Source organism: Quercus robur, chromosome 5 (assembly GCF_932294415.1).
Source record: "Quercus robur chromosome 5, dhQueRobu3.1, whole genome shotgun sequence".
NCBI classification, from domain to species: domain Eukaryota; kingdom Viridiplantae; phylum Streptophyta; class Magnoliopsida; order Fagales; family Fagaceae; genus Quercus; species Quercus robur.
In genome coordinates, this window is record NC_065538.1 from 7694165 (window position 1) to 7713410 (window position 19246).

At 33.5% G+C, this 19246-nt stretch overlaps 3 protein-coding genes across 3 annotated transcripts; 1 reads left to right on the top strand and 2 right to left on the bottom strand.

Annotated features, from left to right (window-relative positions):
- Nucleotides 1-3654: 3654 nt before the first annotated feature.
- Nucleotides 3655-6512, bottom strand: LOC126724997 (ankyrin repeat-containing protein ITN1-like). Its single transcript, XM_050429467.1, has 2 exons — nucleotides 5852-6512; nucleotides 3655-4638 (listed from the first exon to the last, which is right to left on the bottom strand). Exons 1-2 carry the CDS (start codon nucleotides 6446-6448, stop codon nucleotides 3802-3804), a joined length of 1434 nt encoding a protein of 477 aa, XP_050285424.1. The 5' UTR covers nucleotides 6449-6512; the 3' UTR covers nucleotides 3655-3801.
- Nucleotides 6513-14062: 7550 nt separating this feature from the next.
- LOC126727743 (uncharacterized) lies at nucleotides 14063-15704 on the top strand. The gene is made up of 3 exons (XM_050433662.1): nucleotides 14063-15029; nucleotides 15128-15332; nucleotides 15410-15704. Exons 1-3 carry the CDS (start codon nucleotides 14063-14065, stop codon nucleotides 15702-15704), a joined length of 1467 nt encoding a protein of 488 aa, XP_050289619.1.
- Nucleotides 15705-16657: 953 nt separating this feature from the next.
- LOC126727744 (ankyrin repeat-containing protein BDA1-like) lies at nucleotides 16658-17881 on the bottom strand. Its single transcript, XM_050433663.1, has 2 exons — nucleotides 17285-17881; nucleotides 16658-17188 (listed from the first exon to the last, which is right to left on the bottom strand). Exons 1-2 carry the CDS (start codon nucleotides 17879-17881, stop codon nucleotides 16658-16660), a joined length of 1128 nt encoding a protein of 375 aa, XP_050289620.1.
- Between the last annotated feature and the right edge of the window lie 1365 nt (nucleotides 17882-19246).

The following is a 19246-nucleotide window of genomic DNA, read 5'->3' on the forward strand; positions in this document are numbered from 1 at the left end:
CACTTCAAGATTAGATGATCTCACTTTCACCAAAATTTGATACCTTTACCACCCAACAGTCACCCTTTGGCCATTCCAATCAAAAAGGGGGAGATTTTTGGAAGGGCAGCTCTTGAGGGGGAGCACATTTTGAGGGGGAGCAAGCATTTACTTCATGCTTTTTATTATTTATGTGTTTTGATGTTATTTGGTGGAGTTGGTATTATGTTTTGGACAATGTTTTAATTATGTGTTTGCTACATACTTTGTTAAACACTTTGGTTAATTTCTTGGTTTTTAAAATCATGGTTGGTTTATGTGATTAAGTTTTAAAACTTGTGTTATTATGGTTTAATGATTATAAGGTTATATTCAGTTTATATGTACTTTGGGATTTGTACCCATGCTTTGTAGCTTTGTACTTGTTGCTAAATGTTATGCATTTTCCTTAAGTACATCACTCTTGTGCCCTTGTTGGATTTTTATCCTTAATGCATTTACCTAGTATTTATGTATCAATTGAGTGTTAGACATGCAAATAATACTTTGCATTAAGTTAATAAGCTTAATGCAAAGTATTATTTGCATGTCTGGATGTTCATTCTGTGTGTGAATGAGCATTGTGATCACTATTTATAGTGATTGTTCGTTTTTGGTCAAGCCATGGTTTATTATTTAATGATCGCATTGTGCTTGCTCCATATGCATTACAAGTTTTCTGCATACAATGATCATATTGTGTTATTGTGTTTTCAAGAGATACCTATTCTTATGGTTCAAGAGCTTCACAGATTCTAGAGTTAGGTGTGAAAGAGTTTTGTTCAACTGTTCCCAACTCACATGTTAAGTCTAGAGTTTGTTTTAGGGTTTTGTCACAGAATAGCCAAATGGGGAGATTTTAAGGTTGAATTTAATCAACCATTTTGTTGGTTTTATTCTGTGCCAATTTGCTTGTGATTCAGCACTTAGAAACCTTGTATTTAGGTGAGAATCATGTAAAGGTAGTGTGTGAGAGAGTGTGAAAAAATGCTCAAGAATGTGCATTGAAGCAAGAACTCACGACTAGATCTCGTGGCTGGCAAGTTGTCAGATGATGCACACGAGTGAAGCATGCAGAGAAATTGAACCATCATGCTAGCTGTAGCACTATAGGACAAAAGGTCCAAACTGGCCATTCAGTTAACTCGCGACTTGGACTCGCAACTTAGTCAAGTCGCGAGGCCAAGTCACCTGTCCACTCTGTTTTGGAAAAACTGACTCTTCGCATTCCTTTCTCACTCCAGTATAAATACCCTATATACCCACTAAATATAGAGAACTTTCAGAGATAATTTTGAGAGAAAAACCCTAAAGAAAAAAAAGATTGACTCATCCACAATCTTTACATAGTGACTCTTCAAATTCTTCAACTCTCACCCTTTCCATTGTTACATCCTTGAGAAGTTCATTAGCCAAACCCTTTTTTCACCATACCCATATATGTGAGAAGGCTTTTTGGTGCTTGGGAAGCAGTTAGGAAGGGACCAATTGATATTGGTTGATGCTATGAGTTATAGAGGAATCCGGTAAGCTAGAGAAAACAAAGGTTCGATGTAACCTCGTTGGAGTAGGAGCTTGGATGGCTTAGGTACACTGGATAGATTAGGCTTGGAGGGCGGCAGAAAGGTTTTAAGCCGAGGACTTCGGTTTCCTCTTCGATAATACATCGCTGTGTTGTCTTTGTGTTTGCATCTCTCTTCCCTTAATCTTTGCTATTTAATTTCTACTGTGGTTCTGATTTTATTTGGTTTAGATTATGTTATCAATTCTGTTTTAGCTTATTTACATTTTCCTCACGTACGTTGTTTGTTGATAAGCTTGAATTGGTAATTTGTAATTTAGGGGTCTAAACGTTCAAGAGTATTTTACACACATTTTGAACATTCATTTATGAAGAAGTGCTAAAACCGGTTTAACCACACCTGTTTCCGGCTATGCCAGTTGAACCGGCGGTTTGTACTATTTTTTCGGTTTTCTTTCATTTCCGGTTCTAAATAATAACCGGACTAGATTAAAGTTCAGTTCTTGGTTGAACTGATCGGTTCGGTCTGGTTTTTAAAACCATGCAATAAACTAATTAACTACATATATTATTCACACTTCTTCATGGGAGGAACAAGTGAAGTCTTTTTTTTTTTTTTTGGTAAATGAACAAGTGAAAGTCAAATGCACATGTTTGTCGCTTTTAGTTGGCTTATTGACATTGTTGGTTCATTGAAATAATGTTGCTTTGGCTAATTGGATGGAAGACGAAAGGGTTTTGTTTTTTAACTAGACCTTCCTTCTTGTCTTGTTCGTCTAGTTCTTTCAACTAGCAGTGGCTGTTGTACAACAATACCAAAAACTCCGGTGATATTGTTTGAGAAAGAAAATTGTTGATTTAATCCTCTCTCTCTCTCTCTCTGTCTAAGACAGTAAAATGGTTGCAATTGGAATTTGGAAAATTTTTTCTAAATGTGACACTCATGTGAGTAGGAGGAGTGCAGGATGTTAGTCCATTTAACTGTAGATTAAACAGAAGTAGGAATTTGGCACCTGTTAAGCTTAGTTACAGTGGCTAAAATAAGTTGTAACTGTCACTAGCCAAAGTTTAATGAGTGTTTAGCATTTTTCCCTCAAAATTGTGGCAATAAAGTTCCAAGAAGAATTCTTAACAGAAATCAAGGAGAAATTTTAGCCTATCAATTCCGTTGTTTAGATTTATGTAGATGTCACCTAAACTATGAAAAGCATAGAAGTTTTATTGAGATGATTATAACCCCAGTCTACAACTACAAATCTGGTTAGGTCATTTTGTAGTTGTACTCTGGTTATGTAATACATTATAAACTCGGATTAAAACACTAATATTACTATTTTCGTGTATGTTTTAATAAGTATTACTGTTTACTTTAAAAAAAAAAAAAAGCTTTAAAGGCTATCCTCTGCTAGGCTCTCGTGCGGGTTCTTTCATAGACTAAAACCCAAAAAATTGTTATTGGGTTTTCTGTTCTCGAACCATTGTGATTTGGGGCTTATTTGTTTGTCATAAAATTTGGCCTTTTGACGTTGGTAGAACAATTTTGTAGAGTTGGATTGGAGTAAACATTTTGGGCTTGTGTAGAGACCAAAAGTCGAATTGAAATGGTTTGATATTTAAGGGAAAAAAAAGGGTCGATAGGGTTAGGCTTACACGAATTAGAGCTTCTGGTCGACTCTTGGGTAATTGTCCTACATTGTTTAAGAGAATGTATTGTGTGTAATATAATTTGCTTCACCTTCCCTTAAAAGTTACCATGGCTTTTGAATAAAGTTGTGGTGTGTCTTTGTATGAGAACCTCTTTCCCTCTCCCTTGTGTGTGTGTTTGTTTCTTTAAAAAAAAAAAAAAAAAAGTAGTTTTAAAGCAAGATTAAATTATGGGCAACCCTTGACCATTGACGCATATTTTAAAAAGAAAAGTATTTGAAAATTTAGACCTCAATACCTTGAGTAAGAGTTTGTCCAAGGGTTAAATACTTAAATCTCTTAAAAGGACTCTTAAGATTTGAAATTGTTCTCAACTGACTACAACCAAATACGTATGATGATAGCTGGCATTTTCACTCCAAAATGATGCACAAAGGAAAGAAATAGTAAAAGAAATGAAAATGAAGAAATAACTTGAAGAGTAGCCAATACATTATTATTATAAACATTATCTGGGATTGTTGCTCATTGAAAAGTCCACACAACCTGCCATGCATGTCTATTTTCATTGAAAGAAAATTAAAAGTTCCAACTGCTAACAAATTGCACTCCCAATCTTAGATACGCGATGGTCCAGAGCCTTTTTTCGGATTTTTTATCACTCTTACCAGCCAAGCGAGAAAGCGAATTGAGTGAACCAGAAGAACCATAGAAACCACAATAATCACACTACCCAGAATACAAACGTCCATGAAAGATGTATGCTTGGGCGAATCATACATCAGGAAATCTGGGGTCACCATGTAGAATGCGATTAAATAGGTAGCGGCCAGAAATGTGAGAGTCGAACATAGAGAAATTGTCAAGAGGCACATACAAACTCTGTGCTTGATTGGGAATCCACTGATGAGCAAGAAGGTGACACCGAGTGATGCAACGAAAGAGAGTGTGTTGCAAATCATGAAATTCAAGTAGCTCCGGTAATCAACAGCATCGGCTAACACAGCCTTTCCAGCTAGACATGGTGTGTTTGAGCTGCATCTAAAACCTTGCATAGTATCAATTACATTTTCTTGCCAAAGACCTCCTGGCGGGCTGATTGTCTGTTGGAAAGTGATAGTTGTAATCACAGTAGACACCACCATTATTGAACCATGATTTTCTTCGACCCAATCACCCTTGTATTTCAAGTACTCTAACCAATTCTTCCTCCCTTTCTTGCTTGACTGTTCTAGTTCCACTGATTCACTGTGACCAACAGCAATTGCCAACGGTGGTGAGGGATTATTCACTCTTTTAATACTAGCACCAGCATCCATTAAAATGTTTCGAATGGTGAAACTTTTGAAATCTTTTGGACAGTTCTCCAACATTTCCAAGGCTGTAAAACCCATGTTGTTCAGGAAATCCACTGCTTCTTTCACTTTAGGCACCAAAAGCAAGTATTTTATTGTCTGCAAAAACCTAAAGCGTTTTAGTTTTCATAATTAATTTATATTTAGAGGCATTAGCCAAAAAGATCGATGCTACATAGGCTGATAGACATAAAATCTATCCCTTATTAACAAGAAATGGATATTAGACCGGATGCAGCATTTGTAGGTTAATTTCTGACTCAAAAGTCATCGTGCGATTTTAGAATCTAGCCGACACCCAAAAAAAAAGTCAAATATGAACTTCACTCTTAATAGCAACTATCACTTTTCAATCCCAGAAAAAAGGTTGCTAAGTGATAGTTGTGACCACAGTAGCCACCACCATTAACGAACCATGTGTCTCTTCAAACCAATCACCTTTATATCTCAAGTACTTTTTAAGTCTTTTAATTATTTGGTCAACCTAGTCTAACTTGACTGTGTTGGTGTTGCTAATTCATGGTGACCAATCGTGATTGCTGATGGTGGTGGAAGAATACTTTGGTTCTTTGCTCTCTCAACACCGGCATCCATTAAAATGTTTTGAATGGTGAAGCTTTTGAATTATTTTGGATAGTGATCTAATACTTCTAAGGCTGCAAAACCCATATGATTCAAGACATCTGCTTTTTCTTTCACTTTAGATATTGAAGGCAAGAATTTTAATTTACTGTCAGCAAAAACTTATAGCATTATAATTTTGACCAATTTTTTTATGAGAAGCACAACTAAAATGATACCCCCCAAAAAATAGATTTTTTCCCAATATCGTATAAACTCACTATATATATATACTAAGATATCGTTGGTGAAAAATAGTGATGTTATGAAATATACCACAGTGTAATTAGACTATAAAAACTAGACTTTGTTAACATATTTTTTCCCTAACAAGAAAGTCTAGTGTCTATTGACATTATCCCACGTTTTTAAGGAGATCATTTTGTATTCTTATTATTTGTCGGGATCTTAAATTTGAAAGAGAGAACTTTAGTTACTTAACACCTTGACTTGGCACATCATGTAAGACACTAAACTGAAAACTTAAAAAAATAGTTGGGTTGCATCAAATAATGTTACACCTCGACGTTGTCTTTATTGAATGAAATTCGACCAGTTAACTAGCAACATGAATATTCTAACACCATTAGTAATCTAGAAAGAAATAAGATTCATAAGGAACAATCTACTCAGATATGCAGTGAAAAAAAATATCTACTCAAACATATGCAAGAAATAAACGAAAACATACCACAACTTGCTTTAGCATCACAGCTAAATGCAAGATGGTGTTGCCACCATCATGGTCTTTTGAATTGAGAAAGTCCCCTTCATCACTCAAAGATTTTACCAACAGTTTCAAAGCCTCCAATTGGTTGTGTTTGACACATAAGTGTAAAACAGTCTCTCCCCCATCAAGCATAACTTGTGTTGAATCAGGCCGTGTAATAATTAACTCCTTCACAACCTCAACCCGCCCTCTTATGGCTGCGTAGTGGAGAGGAATTCTCCCATCTTGATCACGAATTAAGCATGCATTGCTATTTGCATGTAATAGTGCTCGAACGATGTCTATATGGCCCTCGGCAGAAGCCAAGTGGAGGGGGCATCGTTTGTGAGAGTCCAACTCGACAGCGAGCTGGGGTTTTTGAAGTAAAAGAGCTTTACTGAAATCAAGCTGCCCAACTAAAGCTGATATGTGTAATGGAGTTTCACTGAAAGAAGTCAGTGAAATTTTACTAAGCAAGTGTGGGTCGTTATGGATCAACCTATACAATGTGGTTGTAGACCCACTCATTGATGCATTGTAAAGTTCTATTATATCATCTTCTTCGCGCCTTACTTCCATTCTCTCACTCTTTCTCTCTCTGTCTCTTGCTCTTGCTCTCTATGTGTGTGTGGTTAATTTGTGATTCCGAAAGTTAGCATATAAATAGATGCATGCGGTCCACATACCAATCCACTATGACAGGAAAAAAGTTGAGAGTGACAATCGGTACTGTAGGTGTTGGACGAATCAGAAATTTCATGCTCAATCATACACACTCACAGGCCAGTTCGAAATATCATCAGTATTATTTTACGTGATTATATTATAGTTATTGCATGGTCTTGGGGGCCATTTTTAATTTCTTGTTGCAACCTAACTTGAACTTTTGTTTCAAGTGGTTAACAAAATAATATATCCCAAGTAAAATTGGGAAGAGGCTTTAGGCTCAATCTCTGGCCTGCAAAAGAAAATTATAGTTAGAAGATATTGTTCTCGATTAGTTTGGCTTTTTATTTAATTATTTATGTTATTTGTTTATGCATAGTTTTTCTTTTTTAAAGCTTCTTTTTTTTCTTTTTCTTTTTCTTTTTTTAAAGATACAACTGTATTTTATTTGATTTTTTTAATAAAATAAAACATCTACTTTCATATGAGCATTAAATTAATAATTCAGGTCGAAGACATATTAGGTTGTGTTGAAATTCAGGTTAATCTTTATAGGCCCACTAAGGCACTAAGGGCATTACCTTTTCATTCTGCAAATTTTCCAAGCAAAAGCATGAAAGGCTATAGTTCCGATCAATCAATAAAAGTCCCGATCAATCAATAAAAGTCCTAGTAAGGATAATTTGGTAACTATTTTTTCCCTTATTTTCTGTTTTCAAAAACAGTTTTCTATCTTTGAGACTAAAAACTTGTTTGGCAACTTAAAATAGATAGAAAACAAAAATTATTCTTAAAACTCGATTTGTGAAAGAAACTGAAAACATGTAAAATATTTTTTTCAGTTTCTAATTTTTAAAAATCAATGAAAAAACGTATTTAATTTAATGAATCTGTCTCATTTAATGAGTTAGCATTAGAGTTCAATCCTAGTAACAACATATTTTAGTTTTTTTTTCTTCAAAAAACTATCTTTTTAATTTCAACTAATCAAACATGTTTTTGATTTCAAAAATACAAGAGAATTGTTTTTTCTTTATATTCCCAAAAACAAGTTTTTGAAAATAGAAAACAAAAACTGTTATCAAACATAACCTAAGTGTTTGTGGCATACCATCATTAGTATTAACTCATAATTTTGTATTAAAAAAACCATATTTTAAAATTTTGAAAAAATTTGAAAGTATTTTCAAAAAATAAATAGAAGGAAATTGAAATCTTGATTTTTCAAAAAGGTTAGAGATAAAATGATTATATATATATAGGGAAATTTTGTATAAATTTAAAGCCTTCTTGAGAGAGAGAGAGAGAGAGAGAGAGAGAGAATTTGAAAAAAATTGTAATTGTGAAGGCATTTTATTTTCATTTCTTGTCATTAAATTTGTGCAAAAAGTCATGCTCATTATGTCTCAGTCGAATATAGACCATTGATTTGGATGTGAGATGAGAAAGTATTATTCATTCATCTACCATGGAAACAACATGGAAAAACATTCTCTATTTTGTTCTATTTTTTTACCAAGAGATAAGGATGAATGATTGAGGTCCTACGTATACCAATTTAAAAAATTCTCATGTGAGGAAGACAAGGACCCTAGGGTTGGGAGATCAAGGGGCCATGGACCTTAGTTTTTAACTAAGAGTCTTCCTCTATATATTTTTAAATTGTATTACATTAAAATAAATAATCATGTACAATGACTTTTATTTATTTTTAAATATTTTCAAAGCAATTATATGTTTCATATTAATTTTTTAGGTCTATTAGTATACTTTAATTATGTAATTTCTAAATTTTTAACCTAAATTTTTTAAAATATATTAAAAATAAGACAAAGTTTAGCTGTAAAATTAGTTCTAGTCTTAAACTATAACCTTACTCAATATCTCTTTATTAAAAGTTAATTTTGACAAATCTACCATTGAATTATATCTTCTTCTTATATACTCCACGCTTGCAAAATTTCTCAAAATTGAAGATCAATAAATTGTTTAAATTGCGAGTTTTTGTAATTTAAAATTTTGCTTAAAATATAAGCCTATAGATCATATAGTAAATAATATCTGATTGATACAAAATTTGATATATATATTAAGAGTGTAAAGAACATGCAATTCGACAGTTAAAATTTTAAATTATGTAATAATTTTATTTCTTTTGTGTAAGGTTGTAGCCTTAGGCTGCAATCAATTTTGTAGTTAAACTTATCCTTAAAAATATTAATTATGATCAATATGATGATGTTAAAAATAGTTCAAAATTTACAAACTAACTAGATGGAGAAAAAAAAAAAAAACAATTGAGTTATGTGAATGCTAACATAGTCTGTTATATATGAAAAATATATTATATGTTGAATCATGGAATAAACTTGCTTCATTTCCTTATATGTATATATATATATTTAATCATTGGTTTTCAAATTTTTTATGGATAAAGTTTAACTACAAAATGGGTTAGCCTAAAACTACAATATAACTCAATAAAATAAACATTACTAATATTTTGGAAATCTAACCAATGATTTTCATGATTTTTATGCTTTTAATATACGCGTCAAATTTTGTGTTAATTGAATATTATTTACTATATGATCTACAAGTTTATTTTTTATGCATAATTTTAAATTACAAAAACTTGCAATTTAAAACATTTATCGTTGATATAGCTATTGGTCTGTAATTTTCTAGAAATTTTGAAAACATGGATAATAGAAGAAAAAGATGTCATCTAATGATGGATTTGTCAAAATTCTTCTCCAACAAAAAGATATTGGGTAAGGTGTTGGATATTAATTTTATAGCTAAATTTTATAACTAATTTTATAGCTAAATTTTGTCTATTTTTTATTAACATTTAACTTAGCACTTTAGAAAAATGCTTAGCTTTACACCATGCTCATCCAAAAGAACAAATGTGTTGGATATTTTCAAAATAAGAGAACTTTGAAAAACAACAGGTAAATCTTTTCCTTGAATAGGTTTTTTTTTTTTTTTTTTTTTTTTTTTTTTTTTTTTTTGATAATTTAATAGTTACAACAGGAGAATAAGGATTTGAATCCTAAGTTTCTTCAATACAACGCTAATTCATTTTGTAAACCTTCATCACACTTTAGCGGCTTGCGTTTATTTTGGAGAGTCTATTTAACTTATTTGACTTATGTATAACCTTTTAAAGGTTTTTATTTTATTTTTAAGTTACAACTATACTTACCATGAATAAAAAATACTAATATAACCAACAAAATTCATATAATCATTGTTAATTTGATGACATTGAATTTAAGATGAGACATGAATTCCATCTATCACGTAAGCAAAACAATTTAAGGTATAAAGGCAAAATTAAAACATGCCTTGTAAAATATAAGAAAAATTTTCAAACAATAATACAAAAGTTAAAACTAAATATTCAATTTAACCAAATACATCTAATAAGTACATTTCATAAACTATTTGCATATTAAAAAATTTTGAAGATCAAAATATTAGGGAATTTAAAATAATGGTCTAGTGTATAAACTCCTATAAGTCTGATTGATTTTAATTATAACAAATCACAATATTCATAATAAATACTTTTCCATTAAGATTCTAATTACTAAAATGTTTCACCTACAAAATGTCAACTTTGCATTTTATAACGATTTGGAATTGCCAAAAACAATAGAATAACATGAAAGAGGCCGGAGAAGGTGTATGATTGAGTGATTGATGAAAGGAGTAGGTAAATAATAGAAAACATGGATGCACTTTCCCTGGTATCTATTGGATGATGCTTATACCTTTAGTAGCACCAGAACCAACTAACGAAAAAGACAAATGCACAACACAATCTTCGTTCAAAAAGGATCATCCCATTCTCAAGTGAAATGGAGAATATAATGGATGTTAGGTAACGAGAAATCTATTTTCTTTGTGCAGGACATGTCAGTGTCATATTATCAACTTTATTTTTACACTTTCTTCCATGGTGGGCCTCAAGCATATATAGGTCCTACCTATTTCTCCAAATATAAAAATAAAGTTGATAATTATTCGCTTATGTTCACAGAAAATTTGTTCCTTTCAAGGCCCCTCCCCTTTTGTTTTTAAAAAATTCATAGCATGGCTTATGTCTTGGCTGGATAGAGACTTTTAACTCAGACATGAGATAAGGAAGTATTACAAATTCGAAAGGGTCCATTTACCATGGAAACAACATGGAAAAGTGTCCTCAAATTTATTTCATTTCTTTACAAAGAGATAAGAATGAATGATTGAAGTCCCATGTGTATCAGTTAAAATGTGTTTCATCATTTCATGTGGTGATGACAGGTGCCTGAAGAGTGGCGATAGGTGGGCCATGGACATTAGGGTTTTGAAATTCTTCCTCCCTCTATATATATATATATATATAGATATATATATATATATATATATATATATATAATTTAACTAAGGATCTCCCTATATTTTTAAAAAATTGTACAACATTTATATTAAATGATTAGTGCATCATTTTTATGCTTCATAATATTTTTATGTCATGCGCGTAGCTTATTAAATCAAAATGTATTCTAGATATATTTCCTAAAAATAGATAAGTTTATATAAATAATTAGTGCATAATTGTTTCCTCATGGTACTCTTATACCATGTGTAATCTATTTTCTAGGAATAGATTAGTAAGTCTATTTCATAGAAGCCTTCTCTATTTTTTTTTTTTTAAAAGATATTTTTTATTTTACATTTGGAGACGTAGGTCCTACCTAGGGGAAACTGGAGCTTCCCACTTCCCAGTGAACATCGTCTTGATCGAGGCTGAGTTTGAACCATGCTGAAATTGGTATCGTGTATTTAATTGGCTGTGATTGTGCTGATTTTGTTGTTTGTCTATGCCTACTATTGGTAATTTGCTAATCATGTACACAATTGGTAGATTTGCTTAAAATTTGAATTAGAGCTTAGGATCAAAATCATTACCATATTTAAATTTGATAATCTCAATATTTATGAGGGAATTTGACTGCAAACGTCATACAAAATGGAAAGAATATGTAGAGGATCCAATAACAATATGAAAATCCATTCTAGTCCGGCCAAATCCCATACATCATTTCTAGTCTTTATTAAAAACATAGAATTTTAAATAACAATTTTTCTTGTCCAATAACAATTTTTCTGTGTGTTTGTTGAGCGGCAATGATTGATTTTTTAGTACAAAGGAGTGTCATGGTGACTGGGGTAGGCCATGGTGATTTTAGTGTGGAGGAGTGTGATAGTGGCTGGTTTAGGAGAATTAAGGATGGAGGAGTGTGAGGAGAAAGAAAAATAATATTTTAATAAAATGGATAAATAAATATTGAGTCTGATATAGAAGTACCTACAAATAAGTTCATTAAAATAGCTTTTTAGACAAAATTTGGCTAAAATGGCGTTTAGGTTGATTTAAATACTCTTACAGGTCCAATCTAAAGTGATTGAATCCCTTGCACTCTCCATCACCAACCTTTGTTAAATGAGAAATTTTACGAACTAATAACTCTACACTGTTACATATAATATTTGAAAAGTACAACCAAATACATATGGTCATAGTTTGAACCAGTGATGTAAATACCGTACCGTACCGGCCGGTACGGCCGGAATATACCGTACCGGCCGGTGATCCGGTACGTTTAACCTATATGTTTCGTACCGGTAAACATACCGGCCGTACCGGCCTCGTACCGGCCGTACCGGCCAATACCGGCCGTACCGGCCGGTATTTGAATACCGGACCGAAATGTTTAAAAAGCTGTTTTTGTTAATTCTGACTTTATCAAGGGAAAAATTGTAATTTGATTAAATCCTAATTCTAAAACCCTAATTTCCTAATTCTGACTTTCTTTCTTTCTCTCTCTCACGCTCTCTCTCAGCTGCTCCATTCTCTCTCGCACGCTCTCTTACATCTCTCTCTCAGCTACTCCGTTCTCTCTCTCACGCTCTCTCTCAGCTGCTCCGTTCTCTCTGCCGGCGAGCCACAGCCCGCTCTCCGTTTAAGGCCAGTCTTTCTCTCACACTCGGCAGCTCCGCTCTCCGTTTCTCAGTCGGCGAGCCACAGCCCTCTTTCTTTCTTTCTCTCTCTCACGCTCTCTCTCAGCTGCTCTGTTCTCTCTGCCGTAGTAGTTTAAGGCCAATCTTTCTCTCACACTCGGCAGCTCCGCTCTCTGTTTCTCAGTCGCCGCTGCTCTGTTTCTCAGTCGCCGCTGCTCTGTCTCTCACTCGCCGCCGCTGCTCCGTCTCTCACTCTCTCGGCCACTCTCAGGTAACGTTTTGTCTTAATTTTTTTATGTGTGGAATTATACTTCATGTGGAATATGATAAATAAAAACTTGATTTTGGTTCTGTGTTCCTGAATTGTGTTGGTTCTATGTTCCTGAATTGTGTTCTGTGTTCCTGAATTGATTTTGGTTCTGTGTTCCTGAATTGTGTTGGTTCTGTGTTCCTGAATTGTGTTCTGTGTTCCTGAATTGGTTCTGTGTTCCTGAATTGATTTTGGTTCTGTGTTCCTGAATTGTGTTGGTTCTGTGTTCCTGAATTGATATATATTGTTGTTTCATTCTTGATTTTGGTTAGCTTCAAATATTGGGTTAGTAATTTACAACTTAGTATGACTATTAATAAAAAGGTAACTAGAGTTATTAACAAATAATTGATGGTATATATGCAGTGTAAATTATGACTGAAAATCAGTCAAGTGTAGCATCTGGCCCGGTTGTAAGGTCCGAGGATCCAGCATGGGCTTATGGCCGTGCTGTGCCGGATGCAAGAAATAACACCCAGTGTACTTTTTGTTGTAAAATGATAAGGGGGGGAGGAATTACTAGGCTCAAGTATCATTTAGCTGGGATTCCGGGTGATGTTGAAGCATGCAAAAAAGTATCTGAAGATGTAAAATGGCAAATGAAACAATTGATTGAAGATTTAAAGAAAAATAAACAGAAAAAAAGAAGAATAAATAGAGAAATTGCAAATCCCTATGATGTAGAGGAGGAGGAGGAGGATGATCATCATCATGATGAAGGTAATAATGATAATGAGAGAGGGGGTTCAAAGAGTCATTCATCAGTTAGTAATTATAACACTAAGGGGAAAGAAAAAGTTGGAGAAAAGTTAAACATTAAATCCTATTTTGCTCCAAGAACAAAACCTGGTTCTCAACCATCCATAAGGTCTTCTTTGGCCTCAAAGCAAATGGTTGAGAAGGCAAGAATGAATTTTACAAGATGGTGGTACCATGCTAATATACCTTTCAATGCCGCTCACTCTGTGTATTATCAAGAAGCTTTAGATAGTGTAGCAGCTATTGGGCCTGGTTTTAAGGGACCTTCTTATCATGACTTGAGGGGGCCTTTATTACAAAAACATGTGGGTGAAATGAATGATTATCTCTTAGATGTGAAAAATGATTGGAAAGTTTATGGGTGTTCAATTATGTCAGATGGGTGGACAAATTAAAAGAGAGCTCCAATCATTAATTTTTTAGTGTATTGTCCTAGAGGTACCATGTTTCTTAAATCCCTTGATGTGTCAGGCCTAACAAAGGATGCAGATACATTGTTTAAGTTGTTTGATAAAGTTGTTCAAGAAGTTGGGCCTGAGAACGTTGTGCAGTTCATTACAGATAATGATGCTTCTTACAAGTCTGCAGGAAAGAAGCTAATGCAGAAATATGGGACATTCTATTGGTCTCCTTGTGCAGCCCATTGCATTGATTTAATGTTGGAAAATTTTTCTGATAAAAGATATTTTCCTATCATTTATGAAACCATTCAAAAGGCTCAAAAGATTACCAAATTCATATACAACCATGGCAAGATTTTAGCTTTGATGAGAAGCGACTTCACTAATGGTAGGGATTTGATTCGTCCAGCCATCACAAGGTTTGCAACTGAGTTTTTAAGTCTTCAATGTTTGACTAAGTTCAAGAAAGAACTTAGGCAAATGTTTACTTGTGATCAATGGGTCGAATCTCGATATGCTAGGGATGTCATGGGAAAGGAGGTGGCTGCAATTGTTTTGGAAGATAGAGAGTTTTGGTTACAATGTCAACAAATAGTGAAGATTAGTGAGCCTTTGGTTAGAGTACTACGTCTTGTAGATGGGGATGAAAAACCATCAATGGGATACTTGTATGAGGCAATGGATAAAGCAAAGGAGAATATAAAAGCAAGGTTGAAGAATAAAATTTCTGCATATATACCATTTACTAGTGTCATTGATGCTAGATGGGATAAACAACTCCATAGTCCATTGCATGCAGCAGGTTGTTATCTTAACCCTGGAATCTTCTTTAGGCCATCATTTAAGAAGCAAAAAGATGTTACAAAAGGCCTACTTAGTACCATTACAAGGCTGGTTTCTGATCCTGATGAGCAAGATATTCTTAGTTCTCAAATTGAATCATACAAAAAGTCTTTAGGTGACTTTGGAATGCCTATGGCAATCCGCCAACGTGAAAAACTAAGTCCAGGTATGCTATATGTATCTATACATATATATATACACATTTCATTTGAAAGTTTGTTATTTGCTTTGTACTAAATTAATAATTTCTTTTATTTTTGGAAGTTGCTTGGTGGGAGCAATTTGGAAATGACACTCCGGAATTACAAAAGTTTGCAATTCGAGTGCTAAGTCAGTGTTGTAGTGCAACCGGTTGTGAAAGAGCTTGGAGCACATTTGAGTTTGTCCATTCCAAGAGGAGAAATAGGCTTGAGCATAAACGTTTGAATGACTTGGTGTATGTTCGGTATAATTTGTTGTTACGAGAAAGGTATGTTTTTAAATATATTCAATTTTTATTTTGAATGATTAGAAAATGTCACCAATGTATGATATTGATTTTGGTAGGAACATTAGAAGGACAAAGGATTACTTGGATCCTATAAGCCTTGATAATATTGATTTAATGGAGGATTGGGTAGCTGAGGAATCTGAATTTTTGTTACTAAGTGAGGAAGATGTGAATTGGGATAGCATTGAAGAACCATTAGCAACAATGACTTTAGAAGATGATAATGATGATGATGATGATGATGTTGTTGTTCTTGATGAGGAAGATGGTGAAAATGATGTTGTGTTGACAGATGCTAATACTCATGTGTATTATGGTCCTGATGTAAATCCTTTTGAAGGATGGGAGTAGATATTGTGTAATTTGTGTTTATTTGTTTTCTTTATGTGTAATGAACAATCCTATGTAATTTGTGTTTATTTGTTTTCTTTGTGTGTAATGAACAATTTTATGTATGTGTTTTTTTTTAGTTGATGTTAAAGTTTCAAACAATGAATTATTTGTTCTTAATTGAAGTAATGTTTTATGATAAACATGAATTTTTGAGGTATTGTTTTATGGTAAATAGAGATTTTGTGTATGTATGTGTGTATGCGTGTGTATATATATATATATATATATATATATGTATATTAAATATATAAAATAGCGGTAAACCCGAAACGGTACACCGGTATTGACCGGTATCCGAAATATACCGTACCGGTGGCCAAACCGGTACGGCCTCCGGTACGGTATTGACAACCTTGGTTTGAACTTTTATTCCAACAAGAAGAACAAAAGATTGAAAAAAAACGAAAAGACCTTTAATTAGGACTTGGAAAGTAGTCAATAAATTGTGATACCAATCTGTTATTGTTATTGATAGCAAGTTGAACACTAAATAAATTGCAACGTCACTTAAAACCCAAAAGACGATTAAATTTCAACTAGTAATAGAAATTGCAGTCTCCGATATTATATTCAAGTCGGTCCAATCCTAATTGTCCAACTTAATTATTAGCGTCTTTGCATGTATAAGGTGAACTTTCATATCTTGACAACCATCCAGGTGAGAAAGCGCATTGTGTGAATCAGAAGAACAATACCAACCACAGCCATCAAACTTAACTGAACACAATTTGGTAGGATGAACATTGGCTCAGATCTATAATTATCATAAAAAGAAGGTTGGTCAGGTATCAGCAGGATTAATGCATATATATAGGCAAAAGGTAGGAAAGTGAGAGTGATACACATGGAAAATGTCAAGAGCCCCATGCAAAGCTTATTCCTGTGAGAAAATCCACTAATAAGCAAAAAGGTCACACACAAAGATGCAGTGAAAGATTGCAAATCAAGAAAAATGAGTATAAGTACTGATCAGAATAACAGGCTAAGACCGAGGTTCCGTCTGGACATGTAATATTGTATCTCTTTCCATTACTCTCAATACTTATGGTTTCATTTGTTTGCGAAACTCCACCTGGGGGATTAGGTACAGGTTGGAAAGTTATAGTTGTGATAACAGTAGCCACCACCATTAATGCACCACGCATCTCTCCTAACCAATCACCCTGGTAGCTCAAGTATTCTATCCATTTCAACCTCCAATTCTTGCTTGGCTGCACTGGTTTTGCTGGTTCATGGTGACCAATAACAACTGCTAATGGTGGTTGAAGATTTGTTTGGTTCCTTGCTCTTTCAATCCCAGCATCTAATAAAATTTTTCGAATGGTGACACCTTTCAAGTCTTCTGTACAGTAATCTAAGACTTCTAAGGTTGTAAAACCCATCTGGTTCAATGAATACGCTCCATCTTTCACTTTAGACACTGAAAGCAAGTATTTAACTATCTGCAAAAACTTATAGCATATTAGTTTTGAACTTTTTTTTTTTTTTTTTTTTTTTGAGAAATTATATATAAGTAGATGCAAAGGAAAAAAACCTACCTTGGTTTGCTTTAGCATCACAGCTAAATGCAATATAGTATTGCCACCATCATGGTCTTTGGAATTGAGAAAATCCCCTTCGTCACTCAAAGATTCCACCAGCAATTTAAGAGCCTCTATTTGGTTGTATTTAACACATACATGCAAAACAGTCTCACCCCCATCAAGCACAATTTGAGATGAGTCAGGCTGCGCAGTGATCAACTCCCTCACAACATCAATTCGTCCCCTCATGACTGCATAGTGGAGAGGAATTCTCTCATCTTGATCACGAATTAAGCATGCATTGTTGTTTGCACGTAATAATATTTGGACAATCTCAATGTGGCCCTCAGCAGAAGCCATGTGAAGGGGGCAACGTTTATGGGAGTCCAACTCGATAGCAAGTTGGGGTTTTAGCAGTAGAAGAGCTCTACTGAAATCAAGGTGACCAACTAAAGTAGATATGTGTAATGGAGTTTCACTCATAGAAGTGAGGGAAATTCTGTTAAGGATGTTTGGCTCTTTATGGATCAACCTAGATAATGTGGTTGTACATCCACTCATGGATACGTTGTAGAGCTCTATTATAGCATCTTCTTCATGCCTTATTTCCATTCTCTCTGTGGGCAAAGGGGGATTGTTAGGTTTCGTATTGTATGATTGTATCTGACATTCCAAAATAGAAGCGCGCGCACACGCATATATATATATATATATATAGATGAATGTAGTTCACCGATCAATATTATTATCTATTGCTTAGGACATTTCTTTTATCGTTCAAGCAAATTGACAAAGCAGACATTAATGAAATTTCTACTGAATTTCCTGGTACGTAGCAAAACAAAAGTTGTGGATTATATATAATTACATTGCCAACGAATATGAGAAAGAATAGATGAATTGTTTATTTGCTTCCGATGACGACAATCACATATGTTGTGTTTTCTTGTTACCAGCTAGTAGGGCCAGCTCTATACTCTATAGGTGAATGAGTCATTCCCCTGAAGCCTCCAAATTCTAACCAATAGAGTTATTTCTTATATTATAGTAGTATTAATTAAATCCAAACATTAGTCAATAAATAAAATAATATTTTTTATCAAATAGAAAACAAGAAAATAAAAATAAAGAAAAAGAAAAATGCTACATCCATAACATATTTTGCAATTTTAAATGTCAGGTAATTTTTACTGGCTGTTATTAGTGGGGGAAAAAAAGTTAATTTCAATGGTGAGTTCAAATCAAAACTAGTAATAACTTAATACCTTAGATTTGTTGGGAAAATGTTGTGAATGTAGCACTTTTAAAAAAAAAAAAAGCAATATACAAAAAATTTCACAAAATAGTTGAGTTAACAAACTTTTACTAGTTCTCATCTAGGTGCCCACCACTAATATCACATTCTTACTTATTACTATTAAGCTGTTACACCAACTAGTGTGAAAAGTATGTCAAATTTTTTTGTTTCTATAAGCTTTCTCAACAAAATATACACACACATGGCTAATTAGTAATTTTGCATCTAAAACAAGATAATAGAATTTGAGTAACATTTAATTTTTTTTAAGTCATATTTAAATATATAAAATACCTCAATTTAGTTTTAGCCTAAATCCTCCAAATGCATCAAGCCACCCTTCCAACTAACTTTAAATTTTGTTTCAAGTGGTCACTAAAATATATAGGGCCTGTTTGGTAAGAAATTTTTGGTAACATTGTTTGTATTTTTGGAAAATACGTTAGGATGAAAAAGCATATGAAAATACTTGTAATATTGTTTAAACACTGAAAATTGTTATTTAATCAACAATAACAAACGGGCCCATAATATCTGAAGTGAAATTGAATAAAGAGCTACAATTTTTTTTTTCAAGGGTCGGCTATCAACCCCATTAACTTCTCTCTGTCTAACATATATGAGTAAACCTCATCTGAAGCAGGAAAACAATCTATCAATTCTCTCCCCTTCTTCTTCTT